At 39.5% G+C, this 16729-nt stretch overlaps 1 protein-coding gene across 3 annotated transcripts in view; it reads left to right on the plus strand.

The window, feature by feature from the left end:
* The first annotated feature begins 1502 nt into the window (after positions 1-1502).
* ZEB2 (zinc finger E-box binding homeobox 2) overlaps positions 1503-16729 on the plus strand; it is a 141694-nt gene continuing 126467 nt past the window's right edge. Inside the window, exons 1-2 of one of the 3 annotated variants that reach the window (XM_072613171.1) lie at positions 1503-1946; positions 4661-4806. In XM_072613171.1, coding sequence (XP_072469272.1) covers positions 4734-4806 — 73 coding nt within the window. In that variant the 5' untranslated portion in view covers positions 1503-1946; positions 4661-4733. Of the gene's footprint in view, positions 1947-4272; positions 4556-4660; positions 4807-4855; positions 5008-16729 lie in introns of those variants that run through there. The other 2 variants (XM_072613170.1, XM_072613173.1) reach the window with 2 other exon arrangements.

Raw genomic sequence — 16729 nt, forward strand, 5'->3', positions numbered from 1 at the left:
GTTCAAAGCAGTTTATCTCAACTTAATATAAGAAAAAAGTATAGTACCGGATTAGCGTATCATTTTGTTTAAGTTTTCATCAGACTAAAAAAAAAAAATGTAGTAATAGATTTAACTCTATAAAAGCAGAGACAATCATCCAAACCTGTAGCCACCTCTATATTTACCTTGTAGAATTGGAAGTTTATTTGTGCACTGAGATATTTAAAGCACTTTCACTGAAAGAAACGCCTGTTGGTTCTTTAAGGAATTGAGCCTGAACTGATCGAGGCTAAGAGATTTTTTTCCATCCAGATTAATGTCTGTGCTCAGCATCCACAAATTTGGCTGCCTTTATTTACTTCTATATTAGTTCCAATTATGTGCAGTGTAAACCAGCTTTTTGATTAACAAAACAGCAGAGCATTGGTTAAGAACACTTAAACTTCAAAAAATCCCCCTGGGAAGTGGGCTCTGAATTGGTTAATAATGTGCAGTACTTGCTAAATTGCTGACTTCCAGATGTGGAAAATATCTTTCTTGTTTAGGACCTACGTAACCTGATTGGATTACGACAGAAGCGTCACATTGGAAGCTTTTGAGTGATGATTTAATTAACCATACAGTAGAAAGCTGTATTCTCCAGGAAATCCCTTACATATTTACATAACCAATCCCTTCAGTGCAAAGGTGGAGCCTTTTTTTTTAATTTTATTTTAATTGCAATATCAAAAAAAAAAACCTTGAAAAACTTAGACCTCATGCAGTTTAATATCATTCTCTTCTTTCCCTAGTAAGTTCCTCTTTCTCCTTCCTTCCCCCTGCTTCCTCCTCCCATACCACACACACACACACACACACACACACACACACACACACACACATACACACACTCTTTGTGGTGATGAGTGTGTGTGTGTGTACACATATACATATATACGTATATATGGGCTGCAGAAAAGTCCAGAGATCATCCAACCCCATACTCTCTCTTAGTGATCCAATTCTAAAGAATTTCGTCCAACACACTTTTTGTCCAATGTAACCCCGCACACGTTGGGACAAAAACCAGGAATCCCGATCTACATGTCCTAGGATGCAATTCACATGCAGCATTTAGTCTCTTCGTATAATTTTATTATATGGTTTTGGCATCTGGAAAGAAAATAATCTTAAAGAAAAGGGCAAAGACTTTAGTGCTGGGAGCCGTGCTGAGAAATCCACCCAAGTTAATGTGCATCTGAAATCTGGCCATTAGAGATATCTTTGTAAGAAGAAGAGATCTTGATTGAAGACACAGGATCTTTGCCTTTAACTTTCGGTTCCTTTGAGTGCTCCAGTTCTGTGAATGGTGTTCACCGTTTTCCGCCTTGTATCCAGTAGGATTTAGTGAAGAGGATAATGATGCCAAAGACTTGATGGTTAGGGAGGGGGGAGGAGAGGGGAGGAGGGGGGAGGGAGAGAGGGAGGGAGGGAGGGATAGAGAGAGGGAGGGAGGGAGGGAGGAAGGGAGGGAGGTGGAATTTCATTTCTTCCACTAAAGCGTTTGCGGAGACTTCAAGGTATAATCTATCCCAGATCCTTTCCCAGAGAGAAACTTGGCGATCACGTTTTCACATGATGCTCACGTTTAGAGCTCTTCAATTATCCCTCCCCACAAAGATAGGTGGCGCGTGTTTCAGGGTCTCGCCTCTCTTCTCTACAGAAAAGAAAAAGAAAAAAATGTCATTAGAAGAGGCGTAACACGTCAGTCCGTCCCCAGGTTTGTGTTTCCTGGAGTGGCAGAAAGAGATCAGTCCTAACCTGCCCAGCAGGAATAACGGTCCTTCCGACAACTCTTTGCAAGGCTTTTTACAATTTTCTCCAGGAGCTGCTTCTCTTCCACCTTTTCTCCCCCACACTTCGCGGCTTCTTCATGCTTTTTCTTCTCACCGTTTCTGGCCAAAACTACAAACAAGACTTCGCAGGTAGGTTCTTCTTTTTCTTTACCTTATTTTTTTTTTTCTTTTTGCATTGTATTTTTTTCCTTTTTTTCTGTCGTGGTCCTTTTGGATGGGAATTGATTCTGAAGTAAGACATGAAGTCTGAGGGCAAGAATTTCAGGTGGGCTTAGTTCTTTTATGGAAAGCTTTTCCCTGGAGTGATCTCTCCTTTCCTTTCCTCTCCCCTCTCCTTTCCTCTTCTCTTTTCCTTGTCTCTCTCTCTCTCTCTCTCTCTCTCTCTCTCTCTCTCTCTCTCTCTCTCTCTCTCTCTCTCTCTCTCCTTCCTCGATCTTTCTTCTCTCTTCCTCCCTCCCCTTTTTTCTTTTCTTTTTCCTTCCCCCAAATTTTTTCCCAATACCTGTTCATCCAGGTAACCAAGGTGCATTCTGCTTTCATATTGCTTCCATCTTTGCAAAAGTTTTATTGAAAGTGATTCAGCTATATACAAAGTCAGTAGGTGGACATCTGTTGTCATCTTGTAGCATCTGAACAAAATCAATTACACTTAGAATCTTAAACTTTGCATGTACCTGTTAATAATTGCAAAGCAGTGGTCAATTCAGACATAGCAAATTTGAGAAAAACCTCTCTCCCAGATGTAGTTTCCCATCCTCTGCCATAGAAAAGGGATGTTTTCTAAGCAAAAAACTTTGCTGTTTTGTCTGCCTAGGGAGTTTCATTTCTTTATTTCATTCTTTGTGTGGATGTGTGTGAAGTAACACCCCAGCTTCTGTGATCATAAATAAAGAAGTGAAAGTAATGACTGGAACTTAGAGTCCTTCACCAAAGGGAGACTGGGAGAGGGGGGGGAGTCACTCCAGCTGCGAAGAAAACTGCTGTCAGGACTTTAGGATTTTAAATTAGGAACACAATTTTAAATGCTAACTAGTCATAGAAAAATAGGATTTGTTTAAATGACCCCACTATCAGTAGTTTAACATTAAGAATTCTATATCAGAGCAAAGCTCAGATGAAGAGTCCTCATGAGTCCTAAGCTTCAGCTTCTGTGAATTTGTTTATACCCCCACACACATACACACATCTACTTTTGGATTTTATGTGCTCCCTCTACAAGGATGATGGAGCGATTACCAGCTTCAGAGTTACAACTAACTGGCAAAGATAAAGTTTAATCTTCATCTCTCCTTCATACACGTTCCTACAAAACTGTTTAGCTTGTTAGGCATGTATTTCTCTGGAGTGGACTTGTCAGGAAGGTAAGCAGGCCAGCTTTAGGATCTCAAACATTTAACGTGAGCGTTTCTTTAATTCATTTTTTTTTTACAATTAAAGAACAGGAGGAGAGCTCAGAAATGGCACCCAAAAAGGGCTAAAAGCTTGACTGCAAAAGTCTTACTGAAAGTCTACGTTGAAGTTAGGATGCTTTCTAAAATATGTACTTCCCACTCCCCTCACCACCACCACTACCACTACCCCCTTTATACCTCCACCCCTCTCGGCAAATGTGTGGAAACTGATACTCGCTTTCCAGGTTTTCTGCAAAGCTTCTAGTATAGAAGTAGACAATAGGTGCTGGGGCTAGGATAGATTTTGTCCGGTAGAGGAAGGGTTAATTGCCCTTGTTTTACAGTTTGCATCTGTTACATCTTTTATAGCCCCCTGTTTAAACTAATCCTCAAGTCAAAGCATCTTCTCCAAGATGGACTTCTTTTCAGGATCCCTAGTTTCCTCTAAACCAAGAGTTCCCTCTCTCCAAGTTCTGACAGATTCTACTCAAAAATGCAGACTCTCTCTCTCTCTCTCTCTCTCTCTCTCTCTCTCTCTCTCTCTCTCTCTCTCTCTCCCTCCCTCCCTCCCTCCCTCCCTTCCTCCCTCCCTCTCCCTCTCTCCCTCTCCTTATATATATATATATAATATATATATACATATATATGTATGTATGTATGTATGTATGTATATATTTTAGGCACAAAAGTTTACAAGCCAGAAAGGATATGACCATTTAGAAAACTTGAAAGTATTATTACAGTAGTGGTTTTGATTTCTGTTTCCTTTCTTGAAAAATTATACTGTAGCTGCTTAACTGGACCAATATGGAATAGTGAAGAGAGGGAATGGGGGGGGGGGTGGCTGAATAAATATTGTCAAATTGCGGAGGGGGGAGCGTACCGTGCAAAAGGCTTATAATTACTCTTATGTTAGGAAAGAAGGGAGGGGGAATCCCACCTAGGGGACAGCGTCTTGTTTAACTCCAAAAGGGTGACGGTGTGTGTGGGGTTGCGGGCGGGGGGGAGACCGGGCTCAACGTAATTACTGTTATCAATTTGCCTAAGTGTGCTGCGTGTGTGTGTGTGTGTGTTTTCCTTTGAAAAAAAAATCGCCTGAAAACAAGTTACAATGTTGGGCTAAAGTACTTTTCGGAGGAAATGGTCCGCCTAACATTGAGTCAAACAGCCTACTGTAAAACCCTGTGCATTCCCTCATACGGTCATGAGTTATGACTCATTTTGAAGATGTAATTCTTGTCTCTGATCTCCTTTGCTGGTGCAATACACAAAACATTAACAAACACAAAGCTACTCGGCCAGGGGAAGAAGTTTAGTTTTGTTTTCAACCCCGGCGAGTCCTTTTGGGTGCGTGGATGGGTTCTTTTCGGGTGAATATTTGGGCTCCCTTTGGCGCCCTGCATTTAAATGGGATATACCAATGCCCACATTGTTGCTGTGTTTGGTTGTTAGATAGAGTCTGCGTGCTGCTGAATCAGGGAGCCGAGTCCATGCGAACTGCCTGCCATCTGATCCACTCTTATCAATGAAGCAGCAGATCATGGCGGATGGCCCCAGGTGTAAGAGGCGAAAACAAGCCAATCCAAGAAGGAAAAACGGTAAGAAAAACCCTGAATCAAACTTTTCCTTTCGACTCCACTAGAGAGGGAGAGGGAGAAGGAGGAAAAATAAGCAGCAGCAGCAGCAGCAGCAGCCGCCCCGGGGTTTGCTGGCGATCGCTTTTCTATGTGGCCGAGGAGAGATCCGCCTGTTGTATATTTCTGGAGGGGGAGAGAGAGTTCAAGGAAGTCCCGGGGAAAGTGAGTGTCAAAGAAACTGGGGGTTCCTAGACCCTTCTCCTAGACTACATCTCCTCTTTGCTTCTTCCACCCCCCCCCACCCCCACCCCACCCTCACATCCTCTTCTTCCTCTTCAGGCACCGCTCCCCCCACCCCCCACCCCTCCCGACCTCTTTGGAGTCTCCGATCCAGTGGGCAGAGTACCAAATCTTGAGACTTTCTTCAAATTTACTGAATATTTTTTGAAAAGAGGAGAGAAAGGGAGAGAGAATGAATCTGAGAGCTAGAGCCCCGTTAGCTGAGCCTTAGGAATACGGAAAGTTTCTTGACTGACTGAGTCCCTTTGCAAGTCTCTCTCTCTCTCTCTCTCTCTCTCTCTCTCTCTCTCTCTCTCTCTCTCTCTCTCTCTCTCTCTCTCTCTCTCTCCTAACTAACGGTCCTGGGTTTCTTTTGCCTATGTCCCTCTTCAAAGCCCTGCCCAGGACCCTGCTAACTCTCTATCACCGTGTGTGTGTGTGTGTGTGTGTGTGTGTGTGTGTGTGTGTGTGTGTGTGTGTGTGTGTGTGTACGTTTCTCTCCTTTTTTAAAATGTGATTGCTTTCTACAACGGCAGGATAGGTAAGACTCTTAGACACCAAAGGCACTTTCTGGCCAGTTTTCATGTCAAGATCACCCTAGCTCTAACGCCTTATGGTAGGGAAAGAGATGTGGAGAGTACGGGGGAGAGGGAAATAAAAACACGCCAGTGGTTGTAGGGGGAGGAGAGAAAATAAGTGGAGGGATAGCGTGGAAGAGAAAGAGAGAGAGAGAGAGAGAGAGAGAGAGAGAGAGAGAGAGAGAGAGAGAGAGAGAGAGAGAGAGAGAGAAGATAAGGGAAGAAAAAAAAGGAAGGAAAGGAAAAGGGGTGACATTTTAAATGGTCATTTTTTTAAGGACTGGGCATTGCCCGAAACAAAATCGTGGGAATAAAAAGGAAAAGTGATTGGCATTAGGGGGTGAGGGAGATTGGGGGAGGGGAGATGCATGAGGAAGAAGGGGTGAGACCATGACAGTAGGATGGTGGAGGAGAATACTTACTTTTTAAAACATATGAAATGAAACTTCTCCAGTGTGATCATAATAATACTGATAAAGCAATTTGTCTAGCCGCCTATGATTGCCCTCTCCCCTGGTCTCTGCAGTCTACAGAGAAGCTGAGCTCAATGGGACGTGGTGTTCTGGACTGAGCTCACAATTTGGCTGCTTCTCCTCTGGTGTGGGGTTCTGTCCCTCCCTAGTTTCTCCACTGCTTCCGTAGTCGAAAGCCCCCCCACCCCACCCCCTCCCAGAGTCCTGAATGGACTTCCCGGCCCCACTTTCAGCAACTTTCCTCTAGAGATCAGGAGAAATGAAGACAATTGTATGAACCTCAATTCCTTTCCTTAAAGCTAAGCTACAGAATTTAAGTAGAGACTGGGGTGTGGGATATGGGGTGTGGAGGGAGAATAACACAAAGAGAAGAGAATTTTTGATTGGAGACAAATGATCCTGTCTTTCTCTCTCTAGGTTTTGTGCGTGCGTGTGTGTCTTTTTCTTGTTGTGGCGGAGGTGTCGAGCCATATGGGGGAGTGATAGCGGAATTTTAGTCAGAAACTGTTCGTTATGTTGCACTGGCTTTTCCCTTTGTGTTGTCTTTGATCTATTTGCTTGGCTTTAGTATTGCAAAAAAAAAAAATCAAAACAAAACAAAATCCAAGTAAAATAATATATTCAGAGGAGATTCCCCAGGATCTGTTCAGACTATCTCTTTTAGGTCTTGTGGGTTTTTCCCCCCTTTTTTCCTTACTCTTGTGTCTGTCATTATTTAAGGTGGTCTTCACACTGGAGACCTCCCCTTTCCTCATCTCTGGGTAATTTAGTAGACACTAAAATTACACGTAATGTTCCCCTCTCCTCTCTTGTGTTTCCTCTGTTCTTTTTATTAAATGTTGGTTATTGATTTTATAAAATCAATGTCTGTTGTGGGGCTTTTTTTTCACCCTTACAAGTATCTAAAGCACGTTGCTGATCAACTGGATAACAAAAGCTTTGTGTCAAGGAGCCTTTTTTTCTTATGTTAAACAGTCATTTTTTCGAGAAAATAGAATGAGATTTAAAACGAGGTTTCCAGGAGTGCTCTTTTGCAGTAAAGACTATTTTGAGTGTTTGTTTCTTGTCCCTTCCTACTCCCACCCCCTTTCCTTGGTTTGGGTATAGATAACTAGTTTAGCCTTACAGTTAATGTAAAGACATAAAATAGGTCTATGAAGAGTGTATTACCTGGTTTCATGTTTTCTGAAAACAATTTAATGAAAAGGGGAGAGGGAGGGACTATATGGGGACTCTGCAGGTGGAACAGATAATGAATATAATGTGTAGCACTAGCTATAATAAATAATCTTAGGGAGCAAATATGAATCTGAATGACATTTCTGTTGCATCTCAAAAAAAAAAAAACCCATGTCCTGTATATTCAATAGCTTGGGAAATTCAGAACACTCAAGGGAGGAAAGTTTAATTGCAAATTTCAAGTATATCCTCAAGACCCTGAAAACTTAATCTAAAGTCTGTACGTTGACTACATGGTTTTCCAACTCACCCCTTACTTGTCTTTCTTCAATTAATTAATTGGGAAGATATAGTTTGTTTTTCTAGTGCTTTTCTTTGTGTTCAATAATTTGTTTCTTTGTGCCCGAGCAATGTCCTGGTTTTGAGAAGCAGGTAGAAGAGTTTTTCATTTTCTCTCTAGTCAAGCACGTATCCAATGCCTTTCCCTTTGGGAATTGCCAGGATTTATCTGAACTGAGTGGATTTTTCTTCTCTCCTGGATTCATGGAAAGGATGTCACTTCTGAGCTTGTGTCTTTGCTGATAACACTAAATATGATGATGCTTATCAAAATCATATAGAAATTCCTGGAAAGGAATAATAATAACAAGTACAAGAATAGAAATAGAAGCTGCAAAAAAAATGGTCGAACAGTAAACTCGGGTGGTATTGTGTGTGTGTGTGTGTGTGTGTGTGTGTGTGTGTGTATTAATGAAGTCAACAATGTATAAATAGAATAAACCAACTAGGAGATAAATGTGTGCTGTTGTTTGTGCATTTGAAAGGATGCTTGGTGGAAACACGGATTGGATGACAATGCTAAATAAAATTGTTAAAAGGCAAACCAGGAGGGCTGGAGGAAAATAAATCTAGCAAGTGAGAGGAAAAGGAATCTACAATCTAAGCTTTATCATTCTCCAGAATAACTAGATGAATCAGAACTGAGCAGGAAACCGTAGAGGAAGAATATCAAAGTAAAGTTAATCTAAAGCAGGAAATATCCCATTTTTTCCTCCATGTAAAAAAAATGAAATCTATTCTCAGAAAATAAGATGTAAAGAAGAAAAGTGGGAGTAGGGGCAAGGGGAAAGGAGTCGAAATGCGAGGAGCCCGCAGACAGGAATGTGTGTCGGTTTCAGCAAAGTTCAGTCAGATGATCCCCAGTCGCCTGACTCACTTTGTAACACTTTCACTGAAGCGGGAGGGGAAAAAATCCAACATCTCCCCCACTTTAATTCCTCTGATTATACCGCACTGTCTTCATACAGCATTCTAATAGGAAGAATCTCACTGGAACGGAGATGCCCAGGTCTTGCCTGCCACCAGAGCAGCAGTGGCAACTTCCAAAGTTTGCTGCTGCCTTTGCCTCCGTTTACTGCAGCGGACTCATTGGAGATGCTCCTGCTTCCTCTCACGCTTCACGCAGAGCCTGAGACTAAGGAGAAGCACCAACATTCCTCACCCCCTGTACCCCCCCCCCAAAAATGTATACATGCCTTTTAAGAAAGACACAAAAGTAGACAGCCATTTAACATATAGGGAATAGCCTTGTCCCTTAGAAACCAGAAATTGTTTTCCAAAAAGAAAAAAAAAAGAGAAGAAAGAAAGAAAGAAGGAAAGAAAGAAAGAGGAAGAAAGGAAGGAAGGAAGGAAGGAATTAAGGAAGGAAGGAGGAAAAAAGTTATCTGATTTTCTCCAAAGTTTCGGTAAAATGTTCTTTGATTTCTTTAGCATCTCATTTTCAATGGTAAAGAAAAAGATAAAGTTCAGTGCTTTTGATCCAGGAGGGAATAGAAAGCAAACCGGCATAATATTGTTTATAAGGACTCACCCCAACCTCCCCACTGTGATCTACCCCCAAAAAAAGCATGAAGTGGTAATTGTGGTGCTGAGGTGGGATGGGGGTGTTGGGGAAGGGAGTGTGGGGATATAAGAAAGAAGGGTGGAGAGGAGGGGTGGAAGAAAATCTTGCCTCCTTTCAAAGATGCTTAAATGAAAGGAAAAAAGAAAAATAGCTCCAGCTTAAAAGTTCTATCTAGTGTCTCTCCTTCCTGAGATGAAGGGTTTTCCTGCATGTTAAGGTGAAGTTTGGATGTAGCTGAAAGAAAAAAAAAAAAGCCCTAGCTACAGAACAAGGCAAAGAAGTTGCTTTTTTTTTTTTTTTTTAATTTCAGGTGGTCCAGACATATAGCCGTCAGTTGGGACCTCACCCATCCCTGGTTATCTTTGCTGGAGTGAAAATTCCTTGCAAATAGATTAGTTTTAAAGTTGATTAGCTTACAAGAAAAATGCTTTACTGGCTCCTAAAGCACTGAGACGGGAAGGACTTGGTATCAAGGTACCAGTTCTTAGTGAACTCCAAAGATATTCATCTTCATCTTTCTTTCTATATGTAGATGTCTTTTGGAAATTTTGGTGTGGTACTCAGAAGGCTGGGACTTCGCATCCAGACTCATTTCTTAATCTTTCACTAGTTTGGGGGAACTGAATTTGTATGGCATATCCTTTTGCATACTGCATTTCTCAACTGTATAGCCACTAGCCTGGTGACAATTTGACCCAGATGATCTATCTCCTAGGGGTAAGGTTAGAGCTGTAAATTATAAACTTTAAATTTTCCCTTGTTACTTAAGAAAAATGAATTGATATTACAAAGTCTTTCTTTTTCAAAAAAGAATAAAGTAAGGTTAAAGTTCCTTGCTAAACAAATACTTATACATAAGAAACTGCTGAAAGTTTAAAAGTATCAAGAGGTTTTAAAGGAGCCTAATACTATATTGAGAATATTTCCTATTAAAAAATGTGTCTCTCCTGAAGGTAGAAAAAAAGTGTATTGGTTCTTCTATAGCAATGCGGCATTCAACCCAAGAAATAGGAAATTCTTTCCCTCACAACAGTTTTTGGCATCTGCATTATTCCAATGCTTTTAAGGTGCATTTTCCTCTGTGTGAAAGAGAACTCTTTGTCCTTTTTTCTCCCAACACCATGGCTTCCCAAGGTAGACACTATTTTGTGCCTGTCACATAGAAAAGGAGTGCAGGTTTGCAGTGCTCACAGACAATTGATTGTCTGCCCTAATGTGTTTCATTTACATGTTTATAACGTCAATAGTGCTGGGGTGTCCACTGTACCATTCATTCCAGCATTCCCACAAGGGTGCAATTGTCTGAATGGCCAAGTCAGACACCTTTTTGATTGCTCTTTAGTGGTCTTTTTCGAGTAAAGAGAAAAAAGATAGAAATCTGTGATGCAGAAACACTAGTTGAAAATATAAAGAATTAAATACTGCCATTAAAGCAGATGTTAAAATAGGAGAAAATATGCTTTTTTAACAAAGATGTGAGAATTTAAAAAAATAAAAGCAGCAAAGATATATTTCCTTCAAGATACTGCCCTGTTTCTTGCCGTCTCTTTTTTTTAAAGTACTTTAAGACAAAATGTGCCTTTTGATTTTTAAATCAAAGAATCTAGGCATGTCTTATTTATTTGTATATTGCTCAAATTTATAAATCACATACATGTATATATTTACATATTTCTGTTTATGCCCACAGCATCAGCTCACCACTTGGAAAATCTATTGAAAGACTATTTAGGCAGTGGGAAGTGTAAACTTTTTTTTAAGTAAGATCTAAGTATTTCTTCATCAAACATTTTAAATGAAAATGATGCTAATCACTACACTATCTGGAAGTATTTACCTTAAATCATTGTTTTAAAATAATTTTATCTTGAGTGACAGTCATGCCATTTTGTTAGTGGTCAGCAAAGTGTAACTGGGAGTTACAAAGTAAATAAAACATTGCTTTTTGGGGTGTGCTGCATTTTTTTAATACTTTATGCATACATTATGTGTCCCTTGAGGGAGGTGAGAGGCAATTGTGCCCATATATGTATATCTATCCTTTTACAAAGGGAATTTTATCTTTAACAATGCCTGAATGTCCCATAGTTCGTCCCCCTCATTAAGCATATATGGGATAGAGATGGACACACCTGTAAAAAAAAAAAAGAAGTGGCACATTTCAGATCATGGTTAAAATTTATGGCTAATCTAGCTGCTAGACTTAATACAAATTGGTCTCTTTAATTGTTCTCTGTGGTACATGAGAAAAGAATACACTAACTCTTGTGGCTTCTGATGGGAAGTAAACAGGGGGAAAAACTTTTCTAATTTTGTAGTAAATTAGGGGGGAAAAATCGCCGGTCTGTGAAAAGATTTTTGCCTCTCAGGGTAGACACACACAGTAGATGCACCGTTAGCTGAACCCCTGACACGGCGGTCTTTTGAATGCCTTAGGTATGATTTCACTTTCGCTCACATCAATGCTGACCTGAATGCCTTTCATATCTGATCCGCTGTGTCTCTCCCAGTAAACATCCCCTGAGGGGAGAACAAAGAAAGGAGCTCTTCTTCTTCTTAATCACAATTCAGCCCTTTCACCGCCGGCAGGCTACATTTGCATTCTGCCACAGAAAGCCAAGATGAAAAGAAAAAAAAAAAGAGAGGGAGAGAGAGAAAGAGGGAGAGAGAGAGAGAGAAAGAGAAGGGGGGGGGGGAGCAGAGGGTGGAGGCTGAGTAAAATAACTTAGGTGTTTGTCGCTGTTTGTTGGGCTTCCCCTAGTTACAAGCCTTATATAGCTTATGCTCTACCAAGCCTTGGCTCTTCTGACAGGCATATAGTGTTACAAGATGGCATGCCTGTACTATTCATGGCCACTCGCTCTAACACTTGAGGTAAAAAGTGTCAGGGAGGGATCAAATTTTACTCTGAGAAGCCTGTTCTACTTAGGGTCAGGTGTGTGGACTTTCAGCTCTTGACTGCTGCCCATTATTTTGTTTTAATTACTATTATTGTTTACCTACAGTGACCTGGAAGGTGAGGGGAGTGGGGTGTGTGGGAGGGGAAAGGAAGAGCAAGAAGACAGTGAGGGAGGAGAGAGGAGGGAAACCTTGTCTCTAGATAAAGGTGGCAGCCAGAAGTGCTCCTTGGATTTAGTTCTGATGGTGGGTGTCTATATTGGGGGGTAGAGGGGAAGGGACAAGTATATCCAGCCTAACCACTGCTAATTTCAAGGGAAAACTGGAAAAGGTTTTCCTCTTATTGTTGTTTTTAATATTGTTAAACTTTTCATGACAATTCATATTTTCAAGTGGGGGGAGGGTAAGCTAGAGAAGGAATCCTCAAATAAGTCAAAAGGGAAGGGGAGGGGAAACCATCAAAAAGAATTTTAGGGGGGAAAAGTTGTTCTATTTTAGAAAGCTTGAGGGCTGAGAAGTGCCACAATTTTCACACCTTCACTATACTTTTTTTCAGATTTTTTTAAGGATGTTTAACATTTGTGAAATGACAGCCTTTTGGTATCTCAAACTGGGTAGTTTAAAATTTTAGGGGATTTGGTGGTATTCACTTTCTCCTGTAAGAGAAAGTTTATTCATAAAGAGTTCCTGCTTACTGGGAGCTGTTTAAACCCTTCCAGGCAGACCTGTCAGATTTTACTGTGTTATTTGCCTCCATTTGCAACATGTAAAAGTAACATGCAGTTAATGGTATTGGAATGAAACCATAGTAAGAGCAGAAATCTTACGTGACAAGTTTTCAGCTGCACTATCTTTCTACCAAACTGTCAGTTTTCTAAAACCACTTTTAAGATACCAACAGTTTTTCATCCGCAATTAGATTAAACACACTAAAAACAACTTTGGGAGAGCAGTCTACTAAAATAGCAGTATGAACAATCTCAAACAGGGACAGATATTTTCCAATAGCTGTTGTGGCAGATTTCACTTATAAGCAAAACTAAACGAGATGTTACTAGTGGAACAGAAGCATGTGACACAGATTCCTGATTTTTTCCCAGAAGATTTATAGAACTTACAAAAAGAGATTATCTCTACACCTTCTACACACACACACACACACACACACACACACACACACGCACGCACACACCCTAAACCTCCATCCCACCCCCATGACCCAAGCAATGAAGGATTTAGGCAGATTTACTTCAGTAAACACCTTTGGACACTTGGGGGAAAGTAGGAGTCTGTTTGCAAAAGGAGGCTTTTGTTAAGTAAGGTGCTGGGATAATTCTTTACCAGGCAGCTGTGATATTAACCTACCCTGTAATGCTGGAAAACTGTTTAACTCTTAGAGTACCTTACACTTTCACTCAGCAGATAAGATTCAGGTTCCTGAAGAGTCTCCGGATTCTACTTCTAGCAGTTTATTTCTGAAACAAGTCTAGTATCTTGTTGACATGAAAACTGTCAAAGCAATACTTTTACTTTTAAAATGTGGTTTAGTTGGGTTAGACTTAGATACGTCATTAGGCCCCCAAATTATATTTTATTAAATTATATTTTGTTGTCTGAGAGACAGCAAATTACCTCAAGCAGAAGATATAAAAAAATCCAACATATACTTTAGAAAAGTTATTTTTATTTCTAGTTTGTAGAATATTGGAATAATTTGGAGAGGAATTTGAGGCAGCTAGGAGAAATCTAGGATTCAAGATTTTCTCATAGCTGTAAAGGACACTAGGGGATTGATACAAGACTTGTGAACTATAAAGAAGATGTGCTATAAACTTGAGAACCTGTATGAGTCCGGTTTTTTTTTTTTCTGACAGTCACACTATCTCTGCATTCACATCTTTTAAAAGAGGGAAGTACTGCATATCTTTCAAAGCTTAAAAGGTCATATGAACTTCCACTTGCATGGTGTCAGGGTTGTCCACTACCAAATTGAGAATTTACATTGCAGTAATCTAGAATTATAAGAGGAAAGAGTTAATGTTATTTTTGCTGGGCATAAGAATAACTTTACAGGTGTTGCATTTTGGTTTAAATAAGATTGCCTTATTTAGTTAGAAAAAAGTGTAGGTGTCACTGTGAGAGCAGCCACAAATGTGTGAGAAAGTAAAGGGTATGAGACATGACAGAATTAAAGGTGTTTGCTATGTTGTTACACCGTGTGTCAAGCTGCAAGCTCCCTTTGTCACAGCCTCCTGGTGATTTGACAGCGCAGATCCACTTCCCTTCTAGGTGATACAGCATTTTTTAACTGGAGTTATAAATATGGTGCACCCTTCCTATTGCACCCTGCCTCCCTAACCCATCGAATTCCATTAAAAAGCATCTTGCTCTAAGACATAATGAACAAACACCCTTATAGAAGGGGGCTCTGCACTCAAAAGTCCCAGAGTACCGCCAGCATTACAGTAGCTGGCATTGACGGTTGTTTGGCGAGAATGCCTTCTGCCAAATCATCCAATAATTAAGTTTTATGTTATTTGTATGAACGACCAAGCATGCAGTATTCCTTTGCAAATCAAAGGGAGGCTTAAAATTCATTTTTGGACACTCTCAGACCATAGTCAGGTCACAGTTTGGGGCCTGAATTAAACTGATCTCATTCATGATCTAATTGAACTTGGCAAAACCTTAGCAGTAGCAGTAGCACACAAATATAAATCAAAGAGCAAAACTGAGTAAATCGTATCCTTTGCTAGAAATCTATCTATGAATTATTCTGTGATTACCAACACTGAAGTTAAACTTTGTACTCTCTCAGCATTAGTGCAAAGCCCTGCATTTTTCTTAGGCCCCTGATAGCAGAGCACTACATAGGAAAATGGAAAAGAACGATGATGATGAGCATCTAATCAAATAAGATTGGGGGAGGGAGAAACAAGAAAGTATAAAGAGATGGCCACTAATCAAAATCACAAGTATCGATAGTGGGTGCTACATGATGCATTATTGCAAAACTAGTAGACTTCTAAAATAGAGTGTCTAGAAGAATAAGAAGTAAGTATGGCTACCTAAGAGGTGTAAATGAAACAAAGGTTCCAAGACAGAACTCATTTAAACCTCCTTCCTTTATACAACTGAGGATTGTAATTGTCATAATGATTCATCATTATTACAAATTTATTTATATTACTGGTCTGAGTTTGAGTTGTGAGGATGAGATTTAAAGTAGCTATTCGAGATTAGAGCATAAAACGGAAATGTTTAACTTAAGTTACCTTTCATTTTTCACACTGCTATGTAATTAAGACTTCCTTAATCTAAATATAATCCTTGGAATTTAATGTCATGTCCTACTGTAAATTACCCACTTGCAAATTCTCTGTCCCTTTTTCTTGATTTCTATAAGTTATTCTAATCTGTTTTTAAAAACCCACTTTTACTACTTGGTAATTAAATTCAGAACTTTAAAACTTTTAAGTTAAACTATAATGAAATGTTTACATCATTCAACTCAATTAGTATAAAATGGGTCATTTTAGAAGACATCTTTTAAGAACAGTAAGAATCAAACTTTTAAAGCAGCCTACAAAATAACATCAGAAGAAATATAGCTCTTGTCAGGTAATATTTAACTCTAGTTTTTGTTTCTCTGGGGAAAATGTCATCAATAATGATATAATGTTCTACTTATAAAAATATCATATTCCTAGTTATTGGTTTCATTTCCTTAAATAAAAAATGTTCCTTGTATCTCATCATGGTGATGTCAGGTCTTCATTCTTCTGCAACTAGCACAGTGTCTGGTGCACAGTAGGAACTTAATAAATATCGATTGATTGATTGAATGATTAACTTTATACATTTATTTTGGGAGTGGAAAGGCAAACTTGACAAGGTGATAGCTAAGGAGAAGGCTTGATAATAGATCAATGGATTAAGATACCATGGCATCTCTAATCTAAGATGTATTTTTTTAACTTGTGAATATATTTCAGCAGTTTCAGATGATGGGACCCAAGCCACTTTTAACAGCACTCCTATATGGCACTCATCATTTCTCAGCCAAAATTACATTTGTGTTGTTTGATGTTTGAGAAATTATATTCAAAGAAACTTTACTATTTGCCTATTCTTTCTAGAGTACATAAGTTATTATTTTAAACAAAAAGTACAATAATGGAGTCATTTTGGTTCATGAGATTTAGCAGTTTTGAGGGATAAAATTTTATATGTTAATAACTCAGATTGCTTTCATTATAGACATTTTTAGGTAGAGAAATAATCTTTTAGACAATCGGTGTCCACTAAGGAACCCCAATCATCTTAGCCTTGGTGATGGATCTTTGAACATTCACACAAACATATAGCATGCACAGAAAGCTCACTCATTGCACATAAACATACACACCTATACATATTAAACAAAATACTATTAAATACATATTAGAGAAAACCATTAATGCCTTCTCAGTGTAACTTCTACTCACATCGCCTTTAATGGAAAATTAGAGAAAAGTAGTATCAGAGGAGCTTCATCAATGGAGACTTCTAATTGGTGAAGTTTGTGTTCAAGAGAACTCTCTGTTACCAATGATTTTCCTGTCTTATCATTTAGGTGTACTATTAATCTAGGG

The sequence above is a fragment of the Notamacropus eugenii genome, chromosome 5 (genome assembly GCF_028372415.1).
Source record: "Notamacropus eugenii isolate mMacEug1 chromosome 5, mMacEug1.pri_v2, whole genome shotgun sequence".
NCBI classification, from domain to species: Eukaryota; Metazoa; Chordata; class Mammalia; order Diprotodontia; family Macropodidae; genus Notamacropus; species Notamacropus eugenii.